The sequence below is a fragment of the Sphaerodactylus townsendi genome, linkage group LG14, assembly GCF_021028975.2.
Source record: "Sphaerodactylus townsendi isolate TG3544 linkage group LG14, MPM_Stown_v2.3, whole genome shotgun sequence".
In the NCBI taxonomy this organism is placed as follows: Eukaryota; Metazoa; Chordata; class Lepidosauria; order Squamata; family Sphaerodactylidae; genus Sphaerodactylus; species Sphaerodactylus townsendi.
The window spans coordinates 7702149-7726188 of record NC_059438.1 but is presented as its reverse complement, the minus strand read 5'-3'; the positions used below and the strand labels follow the sequence as shown (position 1 = coordinate 7726188).

At 43.1% G+C, this 24040-nt stretch overlaps 1 protein-coding gene across 4 annotated transcripts in view; it reads right to left on the bottom strand.

The window, feature by feature from the left end:
• The window catches only part of NUP93 (nucleoporin 93), a 94437-nt gene that overhangs the window by 39217 nt on the left and 31180 nt on the right, over positions 1 to 24040 (bottom strand). For 2 of the 4 annotated variants that reach the window (XM_048515747.1, XM_048515748.1), the window contains exon 4: positions 1344 to 1406. In XM_048515747.1, coding sequence (XP_048371704.1) covers positions 1344 to 1406 — 63 coding nt within the window. Of the gene's footprint in view, positions 1 to 1343; positions 1407 to 13090; positions 13129 to 15497; positions 15728 to 24040 lie in introns of those variants that run through there. The other 2 variants (XM_048515749.1, XM_048515750.1) reach the window with 2 other exon arrangements.

Here is a 24040-nt window from a genome sequence, read left to right as displayed (position 1 = left end):
GGAGCACACGGAGTGAAGTCTACCCAAAAATGGCTGCAAAATACTGGGGCAAAAATGGCTGAAAGAAGATCTTTCCACATTTGGGGTCAAGCAGTGACCCTAGTAGGGGGAACAAATGTCATGGCCCCTCGGTCCATTTCAAAAAGGGCCAACCCAACCAAGCTTTGTCTTCCAGATGGCAACAGGATTGATACAAAGAACACTAGATGCAAAGGAGTAAAACGATGGTATGGTGCAAATCACACAATCACAATGCTGTCAGTGATATCATCCATACACAACCCCCACAAATAATGTCTTTGCAAGGACAGATGTGCCTGAAGGGAGAGGATAGCATTACTGAGTGACTGAGTCTTAAAGAGGCCAGAGGGGTCTCAGGAAACTGTGGAGCGAGGCACATTCCATTCTTAGAATTCTAAAGTTGGCTATGACCAACCCTTTTGAGATCTACCTCCCCTTCAAATTCATTGGAGAGAAGGCGGCATGGTATAGCCTGATCTTGCCAGACTTTGGAAGCTAAGTAAGGTCAGAACTTGGATGGCAGATACCAAGGTAAGGCAATGGCAAGCCACCTGTATCCTTCACTTGCCTTGAAAGCCCCTCACTTGGGTCGCCATAAGTCAGTTGTGGCTTGGTGGATGTCACAAGTGGCTCGTGCCCTCCTGGCATCCGTCAGAGAGACGCCATGGTTCACACCTGGAAGGGAGAGTATTGGTTCTGCTGTGTGTGTGGGGAGGGGGGGGAGTTGATCTGGGCTTTTACAATGTAATCCACTCTCTGACATGTTAATGTATCTATCCTCTGTTTGATCTTTCCTGGATGCTCGCAAATGTAGATAACTAGGCTGACCTCGTTGGGAAGGGGAAGGAGGAAACAGCCCAGCAGGAGGCAAACCAACTATCGCTGCTTCAGCCTTGAGATGCTCGCTTTACAATAATTCTGTTCACACTTCGCATTCGTACATTCTCTGGGAAAATGGGAGGAGGATCTTCAGGGAGCAATCTTGGAGAATAAACGTGCCTGTAGAAGCCAGACTTGGAGCCACTCCTGACAATGGCACTTACATACGTATGAAACACATTCACAGGAGGTTGTTATGGGTTTTCCAGGCTGTGTGGCCGTGGTCTGGTAGATCTTGTTCCTAACGTTTCGCCTGCATCTGTGGCTGGCATCTTCAGAGGTGCATCACAGAGAGAAGTCTGTTACATACAAGATCTACCAGACCACAGCCACACAGCCTGGAAAACCCACAACAACCAGTTCAATCCAGCAGTGAAAGCCTTCGACAATACATTCACAAGACATTAAATGAAATTTCTTCCATACCCCCATCCCAAACTTACCCGTTTCCTAGACTCTTCAATGGCGGACAGTAAAGCATTATCTTTTTCATTTTTGAGGAATCCCTACAGAAAAAAGAAGGAACACAGCTTCAGATGAAAACTGATTTGACACTGAAAATCCAGATACACTCATTCCTACAAGGCAACTTCAAATTTCACTGAAGTGCAACCCAATTTGGTCACCAGCCTAAACCAAGTCAAAGGTTGTTTCAGCTGAAAATTAAATATGGTAATCAGTTTTTTAAAAAGTGTATCAATTCCCGAGCGAAGTGTCCTGCTTCTGTACACTTATCTCAGGCACGCAACGACGGCTTCTTCTCCCACTCTGTTTGAGCGGAATTGGATGAAAGCTTGTCAGATAGATGAGAAGTGATTAAGCGCGCTTGTCCGTTTTTAAAAATGGGAAGCGATGATTCAGCAAAAGCACAGCCAAAGCCCCAGATCGTGGACAACCGCAGAACTTAAAAATGCAGATATTCACAAAAATGCAGATATTCACATGGCTGAAATGCTTGAGAAATAATTGCCAATAGTGTGTTGTGGGGTTTCTGGGCTGTATGGCCGTGTTCCAGTAGCATTTCCCCCTGATGTTTTGCCTGCATTTGTGGATGGCATCTTCAGAGGATCTTCAGCCACAAATGCAGGTGAAAAGTCAGGAAAAAATGCTACTGGAACACAGCCATACAGCTCGGAAACCCCACAACACCCCAGCGATTCCAGCCATAAAAGCCTTTGACAATAAATTGCCAGCAGTCTTTCCCAATGTGCAAACAAAGCTTCAATTCCAAAGCCATTTTATTTCCATTTGTTCTGTATTTTTATACATCGCGTTAGTTTTGGAAGACCTTAATGCAGCCTGAACCATTGTCCTGTCATTAATTTACACAGCCTGCTCTGCCCACTCGATTTATTTACAAAAGATCCATAACTCAGAGAGGTGCCCGTCAACCTTGGGGATGTATGAAAATATATCTTTTCATTTGCATTTGCCACATCCCTTCCTTTCAAAAATGTCTTTCTTTTGGCTTTATCACCAGCCCCATTCCAAAGGCAGAAAACAGGCAGCTCAAAATGACAGGCAGGGTGAGTCAGCTGCCCTGCTCTCTTGGTTTTAAATGCAGGAAGCTCGGCCTCAAATCTCAAGAAGGCCCCTTCCAGAATTCAGATGCAATCTGGATTCATAAGGTGGCCATAGGTATAATCCTAGCTTCACAGCAGCCACGGTTAACAATGGTGAGACCACCAACAAATCCAGCTTCAGGGGGCAAGAGGGAGAATGCAAAGCCCTTGAATCCATCCCTTCACCCTGGATACGGTTTCATCTGCACTGGGCATTCACTCTCTCAGTTGTAACCTGCTTTCTGGATCGTTCTGAGGATAAAAAGAGATGATCTCACGTACAATCTCTTTCTGATCCTGCTGAGAAAAAGGAAAGTGGGGCAAACGGCACAGCAATGGCAACTTTTTAAAAAGTAAGTAAAAATACTCATTACATCAACTACTCTTTTCACTAAGAGCCAGGCAAACGACGTTCTGAGGTACTTCTGGGGAGAAAAACCTTCTTAACTTGCAAGCTGATTAAGTTCGAAAATTTGTCCCGTCTTTTATTTTAAATAATTTAAATTCGCTCTCCAGGGACAAAGACGTTTTCAAAGGGGCTAATAAGGCTAACAAAACAAAAACAAAACAGTTAAAATAGTAAAATACTAAATTGTACATGAAACAACTTGATTATTTCACAGGGAAGGGGCAGATTGGCAAATGAGTGGGGATGGACAGCTGGATCGGCTATTGGTGAGCCATCAAGGACATTGGGTTGGATCCAGATTAAATCGTCAATTTTCCTTTCCTGCTACAACACCCCCACACACAGACACACACCACCAATGGACATTCTTCAGGGTCCCTACACGCACACACACCAAGATCCCTACACACCCTACCTTCCCCCCCCACACACACACACACAACACCAATGGACATTTTTCAGGGTCCCTATTGACCAGGAACAGCATTTCATGGAGACCAATGAGCTGGGAGGGGGGTAGTTAGAATTATAGAGTTGGAAGAAACCCCAAGGGCCATCAAGTCCGACCCCCTGCAATGCAGGAACGCACAATCAAAGCACTCCTGACAGATGACCATTCAGCCTCTCTTTAAAAATCTCCAAAGAAGGAGACTCCACCACACTCTGAGGCAGTGCATTCCACTGTCGAACAGCCCTTACCATCAGGAACTTTTTCCTGATGTTTAGGTGGAATCTCTTTTCCTTCACCTTGAACCCATTACTCCTGGTCCTAGTCTCTGAGGCAGTAGAAAACAAGCTTGCTCCCTCAACATGACATCCCTTCAAAAGGTTCCCTTCTGCCATTGGGAAATTTAGTTTGGAGCTGACCCATCATCTTGGTCTGTGCCCATAATGGATTCAGCAAACTGATAACACAGAAATATGAGGGCACTCTTTAAAGAAACATGTTAAGTACAGCAACCTAAGGGGTGCAGACAGTTTTTCAGGTTAGTCTCTTTTGTTACCTCAGACCTTGACCTGAACAACAAGACCGAAGGAATCACCAATCTCAACTCTTCAACATGCCTATGGACTTCAACACAACTCTACAAAGTTTGTTGCTCCAATAAATGATGGGTTTGCCTGTTTTGTTGCCTGGGTAAGAGACGGAACAGATAAACATGTGCTCAAAGCCTACAAATGATTCAAGGGGTTTTTTTTAATCCAACTCGGAAAAACAGCATTTTAATACTTCAAGGGAATTAGAAACAGTTCTTTAACTGCCACTGCTGTAATTAAAAATGCAATTCTAATTAATCAGTTTATTTGCACTAAATTCAAACAATACTGGATGTTCCATCTTACCACACAAATGGGAGTGCTTGTGGAGCAATATTAAGAATATTAATTAATGACTGTACAACAGAATTTATTACATATCCCAGGGGAGATGGCAGCTAACAAGTGTAAGAGTGAAATATATTTGTGACCTAAATGCAGCAAATTACACACAGTTATGTTACATATGAACACATGAGACTGCCTTATACAGAATCAAGGTCTATCAGAGTCAGTATTGTCTATTCAAACCCTCCGTCGTCTCAGGCTGAGGTCTTTCACATCATCAGCTACCTACTCTTTTTAACTGGAGATGCGAGGAACTGAAGCTGGGATTTTCTGCGTGCCAAGCAGTTGTTCTACCCCTGAGCTGCAGCCGCTCCTCCTATTTAGAAATGTCCAAAAACTTGTTCCCTAGATATTAATTTAAAATAGAGCATGAGATACCAATGAAAGCTGGAGCATTGCAACTGGGTTTTCAAAAGAATTATATAGGGTCTGATGATATAGAATTAGAATAATAGGATTAGAAGAGACCCCAAGGGCCATCCAGTCCAACCCCCTGCCATGTAGGAACATGCAATCAAAGCTGTGTTGACAGATGGTCATCCAGCCTCTGTTTAAAAACCTCCAAAGAAGGAGTCTCCACCACCCTCTGAGGCAATGAATTCCACTGTCAAACAACTCTTAGGCCCTTTCCGCACGGGCCAAATGAAGTGTCCCAGGGACGGCAAAAACGCCGTCCCTGGGAGAGCGTTCCCACGGCCTGCATTGCTGCATCGCAGCAGCGCCGTCCTGCCTTTCCCCGGGTGGCATGAAGCCATCCCTGACGACCTCACTCATTGAGCAACGTTTTCAAAAACTGCGTCTTCCCGGTGGCGTGGTGCGAATCGCACCGCAGGGAAGCCGCCCCTTTCCCTGTTGCTCCCACTCACCGGCCTCTCCAGCATCGCTGTGGAGGACTGCAGGGACCTGCCCACACTGTCCTCCGACCTCCAGGGGTCGGAGGGAGCATGGCCGGGTCCCTGCAGTCCTCCACAGTGATGCTGGAGAGGCAGGTGAGTGGGGGAAGGCGACCGAGAGGCGGCTCCGTGCGAAGCCACCTCTCCCGCTAGGGAGGGAACCGGGACTGCTCACACAAGCAGTCCCCACACCTCCACTGGCATAAATTATGCCAGTGAAGAAGCGCTGCCGCCACCGTGCAGAAAGGGCCTTGGGGTCAGGAAATTCTTCCTAATGTTCAAGTTGAATCTCTTTTCCTGCACCCTGAATCCATTGCTCCTTGTCCTAGTCTCTGGAACAGCAAAAAAACAAGCTTGCTCTCTCTTCAATGTGACATCCCTTCAAATATTTGAACATGGCTATCATGTCACTCCTTGATTAGTTATGGCTTTGGTGATGGCATGTGAAATGAATCCAGCAGCAGGCTGGAAATTAAAGAAAGCACCATCTCTCTCGGATTTGTATAACTGGGTTTGAAATGTAGCAACGTTAACTGAACTGACTTGTAAAAGAGAAGGGAAGGAAAATCAAATATATTTGTGAGAAACGGGACACTGGGATATGTTTCTAGACACTGTACCACCTTATGTACTATTTTTCTTTGCCTAATTAAAAGGAATTACAGGAAAAAATGATTCTTTAGAGTAACCATCTATTTCATAATTCAAAACAAGGTGAAGGTAGTTAACGATCAAAAACAAACACATACTTTGGGCTGGGTTTCCATGATTTTAAGCTTGATCAGACCATGTCTCAATAAATTTACTGAAGCTTTTTGAATGCTAAAACAGGAGCGTGGCTGCTGATTTGTGGAAAGGGTTTGAGCACCATGCAAGCTTACCCAACTCTGGAATTAAAAGGTCTGGCAAAATGATAGCAAGCAGGAACAATGTGGAAGTAAGTTTAACAGCACAGATGGGCAGCTAATTCCCCTTCCTCATCCAAAAACGCAAATCTCATATCCAGATTCCTGTAAAGATACCATCAGGACACACAAAGCCATGAAAAGACTCATTCCAGCCTACAGTGGAGTCATCCGAGTTCAGCTCCCCAAGATTCAAGTCCCGCCGCTGGCGTACTGCTGACCCAAAGTGAAAATGGGGGGAGGGATCATTTGAAAAAAATCACTATTTAATCACGGTTCAGAAAGCAAGATCAACTCTTCCTTCTTTTTATCCTTGTAAGCACGAGCCCTGGCATAATAGTACACCTGAACAAAGCTCAGTGAACTAGCTTCAGAATGCAGTTTCACACACTGAGGCAAAAATTAACTGCAGTGGGTAGGATTTTAAGAAAGAATTGAATAGTATGAATGGTGAGAAAGAAGAGCCTGACAGCAGACTGCTGGATTGGGAGGGTCACAAAGGATAACCAAGAGGAGGAGGAGGAGGAGGAGGAGGAGGAGGAGGAGGAGGAGGAGGAGGAGGAGGAGGAGGAGGAGGAGGAGGAGGAAGAAGAAGAAGAAGAAGAAGAAGAAGAAGAGGAAGAGAAAGAGGAAGAAGAAGAAGAAGAAGTTGGATTTGTATCCCCCCTTTCTCTCCTGTAGGAGACTCAAAGGGGCTTACAATCTCCTTGTCCTCTCCCCCTCACAACAAACATCCTGTGAGGTGGGTGGGGCTGAGAGAGCTCCGAGAAGCTGTGACTAGCCCAAGGTCACCCAGCTGGCTTGTGTTGGAGTGTACAGGCTAATCTGAATTCCCCAGATAAGTCTCCACAGCTCAGGCAGCAGAGCAGGGAATCAAACCCGGTTCCTCCAGATTAGAGTACACCTGCTCTTAACCATTGCGCCATTGCTGCCGTCAAGTCACGGCTGACTGATGGGGACGTCGTAGGGTCTTCAAGGCAAGAGACGTTTGGAGGTGATTTGCCATTGCCTGTCTCTCTGTGTTATGTACACCTACTCACCCACCTACACACACGCTCAATGAGATGCTTGATGCAGCCAACTCCTTAATGTGAGTCCTGATTCTTATCTGTTGGCTGCCATTTTTTGAAAGGCTCATGGAAAAGGATCTTATCCTCAGAGCGGGTCAAGCAGATTAAAGCCAACTTGCTCTGCTGGTTGGTAGAAGCCACTGCAAGTGGGGAAACAAAAATGTCTGAAATCCCAAATTCCGCTGAGGTTTGTATCTCATCAGAGGAAGGGTGTGCCTTGCCCCTGTTAAGAACACAGCCGCATGGTATCAGTTGGAAATCCCCAAACATCTACATGAAGCGATCCAGAGAACAAACATCAAGGAAAAGCTGAGACAATAAATGGAATATTGGTTTGGTTGCTGAACGCCTTTATGTGTAAAAGGTATGAAAATATTGGGAAGGAAATAAGAAGGGTTAAGAATGATTAAATGTCTAGGGAAGTTCATTCCTTCACAGAATTTACTTAAAATCTCTTACAATTGTTTCACAAAGCAAACAAGTAGGATGAACATATACAAAGGCAGGGATGTAGGTTGAAGACCTCTGGGAATGACATGAACCGTTCAGGGCTACCTGGCTTCAGTTTTAATCACACTTGGACAGAATCTTGGGATTTAGTATTTTCCTTCCAATAGGCCACGATTCTGTCTCTGGGCTGGCAAATGCTAGTCGTTGTCATATTGAACTCATGCCAATCTACACCACTGTGTGAATAGTTTAACCCTAACTTTGCCACATAGAGACTGCTAAAGGAACTAAGGTTGCTTGTAACGTCATTTTTAAAAGACTTCATTATATTTGTTCCTTATAAGATGCAAGCAAACATTATGATGGATGGACAACATAACTCATTATTGCTTACAAAGGTTCAATGTTTAGAAACGCAGACAAATAACCAAGGCCATCAATGAACAAAAGAATTATAATTGATGAGCTGGTAACGGGCAGATGATTAATCAATTAAATTTTAATAAATGTGCTCGTTAGCAAATTACTGTAGGTGCTTTTATTCTCCAGGTTCAGGAGGAAGTGCAAGATAATTTAATTTTAAAAGATCTATTATTCAGAAGGAAAAAAAAACTATGGCTTAGTTCAGACTAATGGGAAACTGTTGTTTGTCTCTAAACAATTGAGACTGCAAAATACTGTCACAGATGGGCGTGCACATACTGATACTCACATGCTACCTTCCAGCGCATATTTATTATTTACTACATTTTTATCCTGCCCTTCCTCCAAGGTTAGGCTGAGTGTGTGTAAATAGCCCAAGGTCACCCAGCAAGTTTCCATGGCTGAGTGGGTGCTCCCGTTTGAGTGTCCCAGATCCTAGCCCAACACTCTAACCACCACACCAGGCTGACAAAGGATAAGTAATTTTTGCTTTAGCAGCACACCACTGCTGGTGCATTTATACCCACAGACACAGCACAGACCTGCTCTAAAAAGCAGGGGAGAAAGAGCCCTTTGCAATTAATGCAACAACTGGTCAATCACTGCTGTGCAAATATAGCATCCCTGGTTACTTCCAAGTTAACAGAAAGTAAAATACTGAATTTGTGTCAAAAGTGCTGTGACTGTAATTCCACAGTGGGTTCAGCAGCAAAATTACATATGTCTAGACATCCCTGATGAAGCCCTTTCTATCTTCTTTCTAGAAGTAACTGCAGGAAAACCCAAGTTTTACATCTTTTCTGGAAGATACTGAGGCTTCCAACCTGCCTTTCCTTGGTTCCGGACCTCCTTCTATACAAAACGCCTCGCTAAGTTGGCTGGTCACCCACACTTGGCATTTGGGAAGTACCCATCATAGGTTACTTTCTTAAATGGTTGCATGTTGTAACTCCTTCCTAGTACTTCAGTACAGTCTTAAAGACACTTGTCCGTCTCACATTAAGCATTAATGGGGATGAGAGTCTGGAAAAGGACGCATGGTTTGTCCTTCCAACATTACATCTGCATACTTACCAAGATGAGAACAAACATATTTTCAAAAAGTGTCTGATGGAGAGAACGCAACACAAGCCGGATTCTGGCATCATCCAACCAGTACATAGTTCCTTTCCCTGGGAAATAAATGCTCGTAGCATGCATCAGCTTCTGATATGCTATATTGTATGGTTTGGGTCCCCAGTGGTGAAAGGCAGAATTAAGATGTTTAAATAAGTGGGCCAGGCTCGGAAAATATCCACCCTAAATGGAACTGCTCCTGCCCAGCAAAAAATCCCTGTTAGGATAAAGAAATGAGCCATAAATAAAGCAGGGCTCTGTCCCGTTCCGTTTTGCTTTGCTCACCTTCTTTTCTAGCTCCCTGAGAATTACACATTATGTAAAAATACTGTCGTCTTGCTTCATCTTCTGTAGAGCACGGAGTTGGCTAAAAGGTGTCTGGTTAAGAGATTCTTAGCCGCTGACACGTAAATAATGCATACAAGATATTCCAATTTACACATTAAAACCATTTGTTACAACCCATGCACTCAAGGACAGACACTTACGGGGTACTCAAACACTGTTTTGGGGAAACTGTCTGAAGTGTTACACGGGCGCTGCTGCGACTGAAATACAATCTCCTACAACTGCAACATTCAACAGAAGAGTTGGTTTTTATACCCTTTCTCTACTATAACCATTTAAAATGAGGCTGAGTAACAAAAATGCTTCAGGATTTAAATCAGCCAGAGTTGGCCAGAATAGCCCGTGCTTATCAAAGCTCAGAAACTAAGCAGGGTCGGCCATGGTTTGTATTTGGATTGGAAACCTCCAGAAAGGGCTGGATTGTTATGCCAAGGAGGGCAATGGCAAACCACCTCTGCTTATCTCTTGCCTTGAAACCCTATGGGAAGGTCTCCATGAGTTGGTTGCATCTGGATCACATTTAATTATTATCAAATGGAACGGAAAGCTAGAACGTGTGGGCAGAAGGGAAAGACTCACACTCCGTGCAGAAGTGCCTCGAACAGCTTCCTTCTTGCAGGCAACTGGTGTAGCCCACCAAGCATTGTTGGTTCCATCAGCATCTATGATGACATCTCCTTAAGCCCCCACTGAAATGAATGGAAGCGATGTGACGAGAGCACTCATGGATCACACCCAACATGCAGTGCGTACCAGAACAGCTCTCGCCGCTACTAAGAACACAATCAGAGCTCTCCGTTTAGCTGGTCACCGCTTAAATGTCTTGCAGCAGAACAAGGATTTGGGTTGTCCAAAGCATGTAGAACAAACCGCCCTCAACTGGTGCGACACAAGAGACAAAAGGCATTTTAAAATGTCATCTGCACTAGGAAGGAACAAGCATATAGAAAACATTAATCGGAAAAGATGGGCCGGGCTGAATTTACAGCCATCAGTTTCCATTTTTTATGAGGAAAAAAAAGCAGCAAAGCAGCCATTTTACTTTTACTTGATAATACAAGCTTATGGATTTATTTTTATCTATTCGATGATAATAAGTCACTCATCTCAAAGACGGTATAGATAACAATACAAAGACAGTCCTATTCCGCCCTACTGATAGGTTACTTCTGTTTAAACTAACACAGGGGTCTGCAACCCATGGCTCTGGAGCTGCATGCGGCTCTTTCAGCCTTATACTGTGGCTCCGCGTGGCCTGGAGGTTGGAGGTTAGCATGGACGTGTCCCTCCAGCCCTCCAGAGCAGAGCTGGAACATCCCCCCCCCTTTCATGGCCTCAAGTTAAACTTTTAGTCAAATTCAATAGAACACCGAATGCTTAATACCAGCCAAAGGAAAAAATGTTACCCAAAACCGAGCCTGTTTGTGGACATTGTACCCAAAGTTTCGAGATAATAATGTAATCAGTTTGTATGGTACGAATCCTCGCTGTAGTTTCGCTCAGAAGCTGTCGTATCAAATGGCTTGGATGACGTTGGTGCAAAAAACCAAGCACTGTGCTTCCAGAAGAATAATTTACAGATTAAAGAGAATAATTGGCTTTCAGTTTTCCTCCAGGGCTCAGGGATACCAACACTAGTCAACATTCAATATAAAACCCGAGGTCTATGTTGGTAGAAATACACAACAAAGTCATATATTTGTAATTGATTTTCTTCATTTATACCCCACCTTTCACCCCAAAGGGTACCCAAAGTGACTTATATCATTCTTTTCTCCTCTCAACAAGCCTGTAAAGTAGGTTAGCTGAGACTGTGTGACTGATCCAAGGTCACCCAGAAAGCTTCAACGGCAGAGCAGGGGTTCGAATCTGGATCTCCCAGATACTAGTCTCCCTAGCTACTACACCACACTGGCTCTCTGTAAGTGGGAACCTGATCCCGTAATGCAACATTCTATGTATAGAGAACATAAAATCTAGGCAAAGTGCTTTGACTGAGGCAAGTTATCTGGCAAACTAGCGCAAATGTCACCTAGTTGTTCAATATACACTACTAAGTATGGAAATACAACTGGGCCTCTAACGTGCATTATTTTTCTTTCTCCTTCAGATTTCTTCTCCTTTGTAAAATTAGTAGAAAACACAGCCAAGCTTCCTGAGAACTAAGCACTGATGCCTAAAAAGAATGCTAACATGCATTCCGAAGTCAGTGAGAATAAAGTAATTTTAATGAGAACATGTTCTTAGAATTGGGAAATGCCATCGTAAGACAGAAAGATAGTTTTACAAATTGTATTCCTCATGCTCCCAGATCCTCTTCTCCAAACAGAATACATGAATTAAAAACGTATTAAAATGATTTCTGGGTTCTAGGATGGAACTTATATTGACAGTCATAACTAGTAATACCCATGACTGAAGAGAAGCGTCTAGCTCAGAATGAACAGAGGGAACGCCCTAAACCAAGCTATTTAACTAATTTCCCTTCATGACGCCATTTTATTGCTTCTCCTGCCATTTTAGTACTGTAGTTACATAGATGCATTTCCCACCCTCAAAAGAACAAAAATAAATATCCTCTTTTTCTAGTATCAAATAAATAATCTAGATTATTCTAAAATTATTACGGGCTTTTAGACCTCTTTTGTTGCTGTTCATGCAGTACTTTGGGGTCCAAAGGACAAAATAAGAGAGGCAACTCTGTTACCCGGAGGACCCCACCTTAATTCACTGCACCCAAGCGTGGGTTAGGATTTTTTTTTTGAAAAAATTACTAGAAATATCTCAGCACTGCAAGAATCCCAGATGACAAAGAATTCCGGTTCCCTAACAAAAAAAAAAGACAAGTAAAGGACCCATTATCAAATACTTAAAAAAAAAACTTAGCAAAAAGAAAAGTATATTTGTTAAGTAATTTGAAGACACCTTGTACACATGCACAGAAACAGTTTACATACTGATATTTTCACAATACCTATCCTTCAGTTACTAGACTGGAGACATCACTGCTCTTTTACAACTGCATAACTGTAAATGCTAAATATGCTCAGAAATTAACTGACAAAAATCCTTAAGCATGATTGATCTGATCACTGGTATAGGTAGATCCAGTGGCTTCAATGTGAGTACAGCAATGAATTGCCCCTCCTCCTTAATTATTATACAGATCTCTCAGAATACTGTCAAAATCCCCCCATATATGACTTAAGGAAAGAAACAAGCAACAATTAGCACCACAGCAGATACTCTATCCACCTACTCAATTTCTAACATGCCATGCCTCTCTCAACCATTTTCACTCCCATTCATCTATCTCCCTGTTAACATCTGGATCCTCCATTTTCCAATAAGAACTACTTATTTGCAGCTTTTCAGAAGGATTTCTCATAGCTGCGATTTTGCCAGCATACACAGTCTTGTACCATTTTAAGTGATACCACCATTTTTCACATCCTTCAGATTAAAATGTGCTGCATGAACCTGAATATTGATGAAAACCGTGAGAGACCCACACTTAACCCCCTTTGATTCAAAACAGCTTCATTTCTTGACACCTCCCCAAAGATAAAATGGAATGGAGTGATTTTTAAATGCTGTGCTTCTCCTGCCCCAAGGCAAACCCATGTACCTGTTCAGGGTTCCCTCCTTGGCCACACTAAAGATTTTGCAGTTTCGGTAGAAAGGAATAGTTATAATCCCCCCAACGCCCCGTCCACATTTCAAGTGCTCCGCATCTGCACACACCAACGCCCACTGGCCAGGCAACGCCTGGTTCCATGAATCTTCCTCAATATATTGCTGGCGCTGAAATATGATAACCACTTTAAATACGCAAAATGCAGAAACCAAGAAACGGATGGGTTCACTCACTGCGGCACTTCTGACAATGCCATTTACTGTACATTCTTTATATACTGTTTGAAGGGTTGCAGGGAATTTTTTGCTGTTGCTACAGTCAAACTTCCAAAGCTAAAGATCTGTTCCATTTGGCTGGTATGAACAATGCATGCTAGAATGTAACAAAGGAAAAACATGGATAGAAAATGCCCCACTTATACAAGCACTAGAAAAATAAGGTTTTTCGAAAGAACCAATCAATACAGAACTCCAAGAATCTTCTAAATCACAATGTCATTCCTCACATCAACAAAATAATCCACAAAATTTAAAACTGAACAATGTAGTTTGTTAATAGAAGCTACAATGGAAATGAAAAGTTAGTTTTGTGAACAGATCATTTTGTAAAACAAATACTATTCCTAAAATCACTTTGAACCAAAAAAAGTTAACAAAGAGGTCATGTGAATGTAGAAATTCATTTTTATGTACCCAGCTTTATAAAAAATAGTATAATTGACTGAATTCAAAAATACAAATTATTCTTTCTGTCAAAATTATGCAGAAATTTAACATACTACAAGCAGAACTTTGTAAACTGTTCAATATAATTGTTTAGTAATAACTGCACCTTTTATCTAGTCCTGCTACAACAGAGGAAAAATGTCTATCAAAATAGACGAAGAAAGGTAACTACTATAATGAAATTTCCAGTTTAAACTTTTTACACTTCAACCACAGTACTAAGCTGAACACACTGAAGACAAAAGGTTTCCATTTTTCACCCTCAACAGTCTGCATCTCCACACCCTTCTTTTAAAAAAAGCCTTCCTCATAGTATGTGCACGAGACAGTAAAATCTAAACAATTTACACACGACTCACAAACATGAAATCTGCAGAGCAGAGATAACTAGGATTTGGTTTTATACGAGCCAGAACTGATGGTTAGAAAGAGGGATTGGACCAATTTCTCATACATTCATTTTCAGTTTGAACTCTGGCTTCCACATTCTCCAGACAAAGGAAAATAATTTGCAATACTACTGTGCCCAACTGAAAGAATCGGTTAAGCATTTCCTAGCTGAAGGCAGTGGCAATGAGTCCCTCCATCTTTGCACATTCATCTCATTGTCTGTTATCTTAAGGAATTCAGGGGCTCCTTGCCATGCTGTCTCTGTGGCAATAGCCTTTCTCTCAAGCAATGTCATCGCTCAACCGCACTTCTCTGCTAAACTAAGTTCTTGCATTTCCCTTGAAACAAGACATAGAGCTACTGGAGATGTTCAGGTATGCACCTTCACACATTCGGAGGGGAACCTCCAAATTGGACTAATATCAGATACCTTTGCCACATAAAGATATCTTAATATTTTATATAACAACCCAATGCAACATTTCAGAGAATACAAAATTAGAGATGTTTAGAGAATCCAAAAGCAACTGAAAGGCTGATGTACACACACCCAACCAGCTCTCCATATCTACAATATAACAGCAGCTAGGAAATTGTAAGTTCAGAGTAAAGACTAAAATCCAGTATAAAAGAGACCAAGTGATTAATTGCAATGCATTTTAAGTTAATAAAGACGACATTTACCTGTGAAAACTATTTCAACACAGATTCTCTTACTGCTGAAGCCCTGGGTCAAAATCAAAAGCTTCTCCTATCACAAGTCGTATTCATGTTTCTGAGAATATAATGCTAGCTTCTTTTTAAAAGTCATACGCACACATGCACATTACTGGCACAATGCAAGTAACAAATTAATTTTGTCTCTATTAACCTTTTAAGTACATACCCACCAGGGAAAGGGAATACATTTAATAATATCAGAAACCTGACCTGCCTGACTTTCGTTTAAATTCTAAGAAAAGCAGCAGCCGTAGCATTTCTTTTAAAAGGCAAGTAGGCAGAGATTCTTTAAAGCAGACAACAGATGCCCCACCCTTCATCGGTTTAGAAGAAAAAAAATAGCAAAAGGGGAAAAAAGGGGGGAGGAATACAAGCTAGCCACTATGAATTAATTTCTGGTTTCTTTCTAACTTGCACATCAGTATCTTATATACCTATGGCAACAAAAAAAACCCCAGCTAAACTACTTAAGGCCAATAGGCACACATATTTTATATTATATATACACATATAAATGTGTAAAAATCGTAACCTGTGGATCACACACCGTGGAAGTTACAAACCTTTTAGGGTTAGCTGAGGCTGCAACACTTTGCAAATGCCTAGTATTTGGGCTCGCAGGCAGCTGCGTTCTCCTGGATTTGCGCTCACAGTATTTCCGCTCAAGGAAAAAAAATTGCAAGGGGAGACACAGAAGAGTCCAGCAAGACAATGAGAAAGCCGCCGTCTCCACAGCTGAGCGTGACTGCCGGCAAAGCGTCAATGGCATTCTGCTCATGGCTGTGCTACACCAAGGACATCACTGGTGTGAAGCCAGTTACCAAAGGGAGTGTTTATAGGTTACAGAAGGATATTTTATTGTTAATGGAATGTACCATCTGAGATTTGAGGGCAAGGAGTGGGGGAGAAAGGAAGGAAGAAAGGAGATGTAAGCAAAAAGAAAAGATTCTTCCTATGTTCACCCCCACCCCTCCAGACACACACACAACACTGTCAATCCCCTTCCCCCCTCAACCCAACCCCCCACCCCCCACCCCCGGCCACTGCAATTACTCTGATGTGAATTTTTGATGACTTCCGACATCTTGCATGGTTAATAATCATTTCGGCTGTCATGTTTGGTTAATGTGGAAAATGCATTTGCTGCACTGGAGATGAGGGGCTACGGCCACAGGCTGGCACCTCGGTTTGTGAAGCTATTCGACGGATCGAGCGGCATGAATGTGCACGCTGCTCAAGACTGGGGGTGGTGGTGGCGGGGTTTAAACTGGAATACTATATATCGGAACGAGTCTCGCATCGGTAGACTCACCCAAGACCCCTCTCCTCAATAAATGCAAAAACCCGTAAGTTTACATTAATGTTTATGCAGTGAGGACTGGGAATGCCAAACGGCATCTTTGTTCATTTAAGTCAGTCACTTGCATCCTGCATTAAGGTTTGAAAATTCTGTGGACATTCGGCTGTTCGATTCAGGTTGAATTCCCCACACAGCGGAACAACACGCGCACAGAACCCCACCCCTGCGTTTGAAGCACAAGCACTGCAAAATCCATATTCAACCTGACACAATGGCAACTGTTTTTTTTTAAATTATTATCGCTGCACAGTCTGCAGTTAAGCTTAACAGCTGCTTGAAATGTATAGGTGTGCACGAATATAATCAGGTGAGCTTTTACGAACGACGGACAAATGCATCCTGGGCTGGAAAAGGAGTCCAAAATCTGCCAGCTAAAATGATGTGTGCAATATAATACACCAACATATGCCAGTCATCACTGACCGGAATTCATTCCCACAGCAGCTACACAATTAAAACGGGGGAAGCGAGGTGGGGGGAGGAAGCAGAGATGAAAGAAAGATGCTAAGATAGCCAGTCACCCAATGATTCAGCCCAGGTCAGTCTTTTTCCAGAAATCAGGCGATGGTGCCATCATTACAGTGCAGAAAACCTGAGAAGGATCGAGAAGTGGGTGTTCCCTACCACTGCCACCCTGTTTCTCCCCACCCTCAAACATCAAAGAAAAATAAGGAACACCAAAGTATTAGCAGATGGAACAGTCAGTCTGAAGTGGCTGCAAAGAAGCGTTTTGCAGAAACACAGAAAATGGATCCACCCCCACCTTTTCACAGAACAACAGAGATGCGGATCCCTTGCCTTTTAACAATCTAACTTCATAAACGGGACTAAAAAGCTTTTTAATAAATACATTTACGGTAAAATCTGGAGGGGTGGAAATCCCCCTTTGGAGGGTATGTAGGCTTCTACCGGGATAGCTGACCTCTCTAGGGCATTTGTGCCAACAGAGGGTCAAATCCGCCAGTGGCCAACCACAGCGGGGCCCTGTGGTGCCCGACTGTGGTGCCCAGCTCCCTGCAGGCATTGCCCTGAGCAACAGTGGTGTCGTGGGGGTGGGGCCAACCTTGCTCAGCCTCCAGAGCCTTCTTGGTTCTTTTACCGAAGCAGGGCTGCCAGTGGAGATTTTTTGCAGCATATCTCTATTCCCCCCATGGTGGAGTTTTAGTTAAAATCTTTTAAAACTTTTTTGGGCTTTCTGTGCTGCAGGAAAGCCCTTTGGAGCAGGCAGAGCAGCGCTTGAGTGGCGCCATCCCTGCCCATCTGACAGGCTCTGGATTGAGCTGTTAAAAGCAACTGTAGCGCCGATCTCTTGCAAACACGCTTTTCCAATAAATGGGTTTGGACTTTCATTTACTGGATGTACAACGCTACCCCTACCTACATGGCCTCAGGCCAAACAAATATTGCATGAGAACACAATATCCTAGATATTGTGAAAACAAATGCATACATTTTTAAGGATGTGCTGACACAGTGACCTTTCCGTATTCACTGCTGAAGGAAACAGCTCCTCAGGGCCTTGTATATAGGTTTGCCCCAGCTGAAAGAGATCACCAAATTGGACACCAGTAGAAAGCAGTCTATAGGACCCAAGTCTACAGGAAGCAGTCTAAAGGACCCAAGGCCTTAATGCAGGGGTGTCCAACTCTGGTGCCCCAGATGTCCATGGACTATGATTCCCATCAGCCCCTGCCACAAATTGTAGTCAATTGGCCATGCTGGCAGAAATATAATCAGGGGCTGATGGGATTTGTAGTGCATGAACATCTGGGGCACCAGAGTTGGACACCCCTGTCTTAATGGGTCAAAAACAGCACTTTTATTATGCCCAATAAATTACAGAAAGTTATGCTGATCAACAGCATAACAGGCTATCTGCTACCAATACCCATTGGGATACAGGCTGATGCATTTGGTTCAACATGAACAGTATGGCCATGAGAAGCAATGACCTTATGGAGAACACATTACAGTAACCAGAATGACTATTAAATAGTGGCACGTCCAAAGAGGAACTGAAAAACCATTCCTGCCCAGTATGCATCAATTAACCACAATTTTAAGGAATTGCTTCCCAAAGTGTCCCACTCTAAAGTACATCCCAAGTACCTTCTATGCCTGGCAGGCTATTTAAATATGGCAATGGCAGTGAATGGTCACTAGATGCTTGGCTCTGCTGTTTCTTTCTGGGATAGAAGCCACTGTCCTTTCCTTCACCTTCTAAATATACCTGGGAGGAAGGATCATTTTGCAGTCCAAATTGTTTCTGCAGTACCTTGGGCCATGGAAACTAAGTGAGATGCTGGGAAGGTTTACCAATACACTCCTTGCCGGAAAGGTGTGGATAAAGGCCAAAATGGAATTATGAGGACCCCGCAATGGATGAAACGGGAAAACAGCTCTAGCAACACGAAGAAGGGGCTCGTGGGACTGGCACACTCAACTAGCAGAAGATGGTGAAATTCCATCATGGGGAATATATAGTAGAAAACATATATGGTCTTCTGCTATACAGGTGATGGGCATGACAGAATGAAAGGAAAACAAAAGGAGGTGTGTAAATGTCCACCTACCACTGAAAGCAAAATATCCAAGGTGAGCATCATCTAGAATTCTCCAGATGACTATACTAGACAGGCAGTGATATGCAGTGTCTGGGAAAATCTGAATCAGACAATTCTCCAGCTGTAATTTTAACTAAAAGATGTAAATGTTTATATAATATTAGAAAAATTAAATCATGTCAGCAAAAGAAGGCAAATATACCTTCTTTTGCCGCTGCTTCATATCCCTCATTTAGCTCATCTAACATGGGTTTATTTGCAGCACAACAACCATAGATAAACAGACTGTATGTACATATGTTGGGTGGGATTTTTTTTCATGGAAAAATATAATAATGGAAATCTTTCTGGGAAATGTTTCACCCCACATAATTGATGACAACTGAGAGGTTACTGGTCCTTGGGTTGATTCACTACTTTCAATACAATCACACAAATAATATTAATGGGCTTTATACTTCGATGCCTTGAAGGTACAGGTCAGCACGATGCAATCAAATATGGTCAGCAGTCATCCCAGGGCTCATCTGTTGTCTGACACACAGCAGTCACGTCCCACAACAAACAAATGATGAAACCATCATTTACACAAGGGCCACCTTCCTTCAACTGCACTTGTTACATCAACTAAAAATGGCAGATGATAACCGTGATGGGGGAGGAAACCTCTGCGTGGTATGTGCCCTGGACAACTTGCTTTCATGTAGTATTTGTAAGGAATACAAATGACGGGAATGTTCAGTAGACTAATTGCTAAATAAATTGTACCTCAACTTCACACTGCAGGAGAATTCCATATTGTAGAAGACACTCGGAGTCAGAGATGGGGGGAGGGGGAATGGTGCCCGGGGCAAAGCCTGCTCCGGGTGCCCACCCCACACCCCACCTACCTGGCTGGGCCGCCGCCGGGCGTCCCTCAGCCCCACCCCACCAGGATGCTCCGCCGTCCAAAGGAGGCTCCGCCGGCTGAAGGAGCAGCCTGGTGGGGCAGGGGTGAGGGAGGTGATTCTCCACCCCCCCCCCACATGACCAGCTGGCAGGCACCAAGGGACATGTGACCCCACACGTCCCCGTGAGTGCTCTGCCTCTGCTTGGAGTGAATTTCAACTGAGGCTAAGCTTTTGTGGATGAAACAAATGTTGTAAAATCACAGTACAATACGTTAAATACGTGATCCCAATTTCAGTGATGCTGGGGGGCCTGCTTTGTTACTGCGGCATATCAGTCTCAAAGGCCAAGGGAAGTACAGGTAGTCTGAGATCAGATCTCAGGGCTTCAGAGTGGGTGTTCCTTTGAAATTAGCACTACCTGAGTATCAGCTCACTTTACTGCAATAGGATACAATCCTGGGGGAGAGATTCCTTTAACTCCACAAGGAGCCAAACCCTTCTTGTTACAGATCAAACAGTGGCTGCACTCAGTAGATGAAGGCTTGTACCAGCAGTCTCAAGGGTGACACCTACGTCTCTGTTGCACAGATGTTCTTTGAAAGGGAAATCCAACTAACTGCTATTTCGGGGGGGGGGGGGCTGTCCAGAGTCTCTTTCAGATGAAAGAGGGAAAGGTACAGGGATTTCTACTTTAGAATACCTTCCTTGAGTGGTTAAGTGGAGGTTAAAAAGATGCCTTTACTGTGGACAATAAATGCTTGTGGTCCCATGTGCAGGACTGTTCCAGCTCTAAATGAAGAGCAAACAGAATAAGGGCTCCCCCCACCGCACTGCCTTTTTTGGGTTAATGTCAACATCAATGAATGGTATCAATTGCTACAGCCAGCCGTTGGCACAGATCAGTCGCTGCTGCATAAACAGAATGGAGCACTCTCCCTTCAGCTTTGGCAGAGGTTTGCAAGAGATGATGATCAACTCTAAAGCTGGTTGACAGTTCTGCAAATCAAAGCCTTTGTAAAGTTTGTGGTGCAACGAACTGCAGGGGGGCCGGGTCCTACGGAAATAAAAGCAACACCCTTCCTCACAGAGGTGTAGCGGCAGCAGGGGTGGAATTTCCCTCTTTAAGTAGCTGCGAAGATTGGCACCGGCCGAGCCTGTCATGAAATGTGCCATGAAAACCTCACTCGCCAATTAACAGTGTTATTTGCCAAGCTGAATGGAGAACTTGCTCACAGTTCAGCGGTCTGACAGAATGCCTGCCTTTTTATACGCACGCGAGGCAGGCGCAGGGACCGGTTTTAACGAGGAGCCTTTTTAACAATCAACCTGGGGAATTAATTGAACTCTCGCCACCAAATGATAATTGAGATATAACCAAACAAAAAGTAACAAATTCCGTTATCCAAAAGGCATTGCTGTTACAGGTTTAGCCTACTAGTAATTTTTGTGTGTGAATATCTAAATCCTTGACACAAAAATAGCAAATAAGAAGTATTTACACACACCAGCTCCAAACAAAGTCAGGCTTAAAGAATGAGTACTTAAAATTAGCTGCTTATTTTGGAAACAGCCCAGTCCTGTCCTCTGTTGTGGAGGGCTCGGGGTCGTTTTCCTGCCTGCACAAAGCCCCACTGCTTTGCTCTAATGCTAGGAGGTGAGTCTACCCCCCTGCACTCCCCCCCACTCAACAGCTTCTGCTCCTTTTTCAATGGCAGAGGAATTCTTTGGGCCCCAGAATCTCCCATCTCTCAACATCTGCTTGAAGCAACACAAACGGCATTTTCCCTTGCATTTAGAAAGGTGGGTCTCTCTCCAGGTTCGTCCAGCCCCCCGCCCCTTTGTGCCAGATGCTGCAGGAACTGTTGTGGCATGACCAGCCTCCGCTTATGCTGCAACAGCCACAGGAGGGGCGCAGGATCAGGGTGAAAGCCTAACATTTTGCCCCACTCATTAAATCCTTCCGCAATGCACACTGCAAATTATGCTGTCACACCTTCGGTAGCGTTTGTTTGGATTGGGCGGTTGTTGTTTTTAATTCAGATGTTAACCCAGTGAAACATCTTTCCCCAGACAACTGCAAGGACAGATGAAGCCAAACTGGAATCTCTCTTGTAAAAAGTGCAGTCTCACTGCGAGCGTACGGTGCTTCCCTACAGAAATCAGAAAGGGAAGGTACATTAAAACGGCTTTCAGTAAGACTGTTCAAATATATCGGAGAGGCTTTTGCATGCCACCACAATGAACCAACAAGATTGTTTTCTCGCACGCACACCTTCGCAGTTAACAACCTTTTTGTTATAAGCACCTATTTTAAGAACAGACTCCCAATTTGCATGAATCCCTACAAGGCTCATCACCCCAGTGAATGCAAACACCAACAGAGGCAGCATAGTTATACCTAAGAACTTTTGTGCGAACCTGTCAATATTCACAACTTTTAATCACAGATTAAATAACATATCAAGTGTAGGCTATTACAAATGGGGGAGGGGGATTTTCCATGACAATTCCTTGCTTGGGAAATTCTCTTCTGTGCTAAGTATGGCCCATTCAGGAGAATTCACCGTTCCATCATCTTAACCTTGGACTTGCACAGACGGTTGATTAAACACTGGTATAGTGCAGAGACTCAGAACAAGGACTGGAAACCCCATTTGATTGGAAAGGCAGCATAAAAGTGTTTAAAACGAATAAAGAAATAGCTTGTATAAGAGCAGCAAACACGAAACTTGGGGATGTGCTTTAGATTCTTCTTTACGAACAGAATGGAACAGGGTTTCACAACATCAGCCCTTATAACTGCCAAGAAGTAGGAGTCATCTGGATTGACTAGCCTTGCCATAAATAATAGGAGTGTGGCTTTTGTTTGCTACACTTCCAGATCTAGTCATTGACACTGGGATCTCCAGTCTAAAAATGGGTGAAGCCATCCATGGTCCAAGTCTGGGGCTAATGGTACCTGACTCAACGTTGCCGCTTATTTTTTCACCCTAACCATCACATCTCTGATGAAAAGGTGAAACCATCTGGTTGATCAACGCTAGATTATACATTTCACACTAAATGTGGCCAACCCCAATTCAATATGGGGGTTTTCACGCTCAGGAGTTGGGACAGAATGCCCACGTGTGCAACAGAAAATCTTTTTAATTAGTAAAAAAAAAGGTTTGAGAAATGCAATCAAATCCTTGCCCTTTCAGGTCTATCGAGACACCTATTAATTCACCCTCCTGCAGATAGTTTATTATCTCTCGCAACAGCAAGTATCTAAAGAAGTAGAGCAGGGTGACCCAAATTGGCATTGTAATTATTTAAGCCTATAAATAGCTGTTGTTGCTGTATAAATTAAAATGCTATATGGTAATGCCCTCTTTTTTTCTTACGTTTCTAAAAACTGAGCTGGGCTGAAATATGCCAGTGAAGAACATGCTACAGTAAAATCAATAGTGCTTCAAAATTTACAGGCCTTATTAAAGCAAATAGTCTGCTTAATACCTGAACAATTTGTTTATACACGACTCAGTAAATACTGAGTGCAAAAGATAAAGGTACTGAACAGCCAATATAAGAAATACACTCTCACTTCTCCGGAGGAGCGGAAAGCTTGGTGACTCTGCCAAAAGTTCCTGTGCGCTCTTCCACGCATACTATCTTGTAACAATTTGTTCATCAAATATATATAAAAAATTGGAAACTGAAATTGTAATTATTTCATTCTAAATTGCACTTGTTGCCAGCCTGAACGCCTAATCCCTATTGGCTTAAATAGCATCTGTTGCCGGATTATTATTATTTTTTAAACTATTTAGAATTAAGAAGAAGATTTTGTAAGAGGGATATATGATGTTTGAGAGTCTGTTGGTATGAATGTGGTGTATGTATGAATGGATAACTGGTTGTTATATTAATTTTCTACATTATTAAAGGATTTTTTGCACTTTGTAATATCAAGGTTTGCTAAGTGGGGTGAAATATATTTTTCTCTGTTCGTGGATAGGAGTATCCACTAGACATGGTCCCAACCAGTTTTGCCTGTACGCTCCACCCACACTGAGCTATAGGGTAGTGTTGTTAAATATCACAGTAGGTTTTCTCACCAAAACAAGCCAATTAAGGGGTGCAAATTAAAAAAACACACACAAAGCATTTGCATGCTTAATCCAAGAAAAATAACAAATATTGATTCTAATCAGAGTATCATCCCCCCCCCACACACACACACACACCATTCATCCCTTTAAAAAGCTGGATCAATCAGACTTCCTAAAATATTTAGCCTTTGAAATATATGC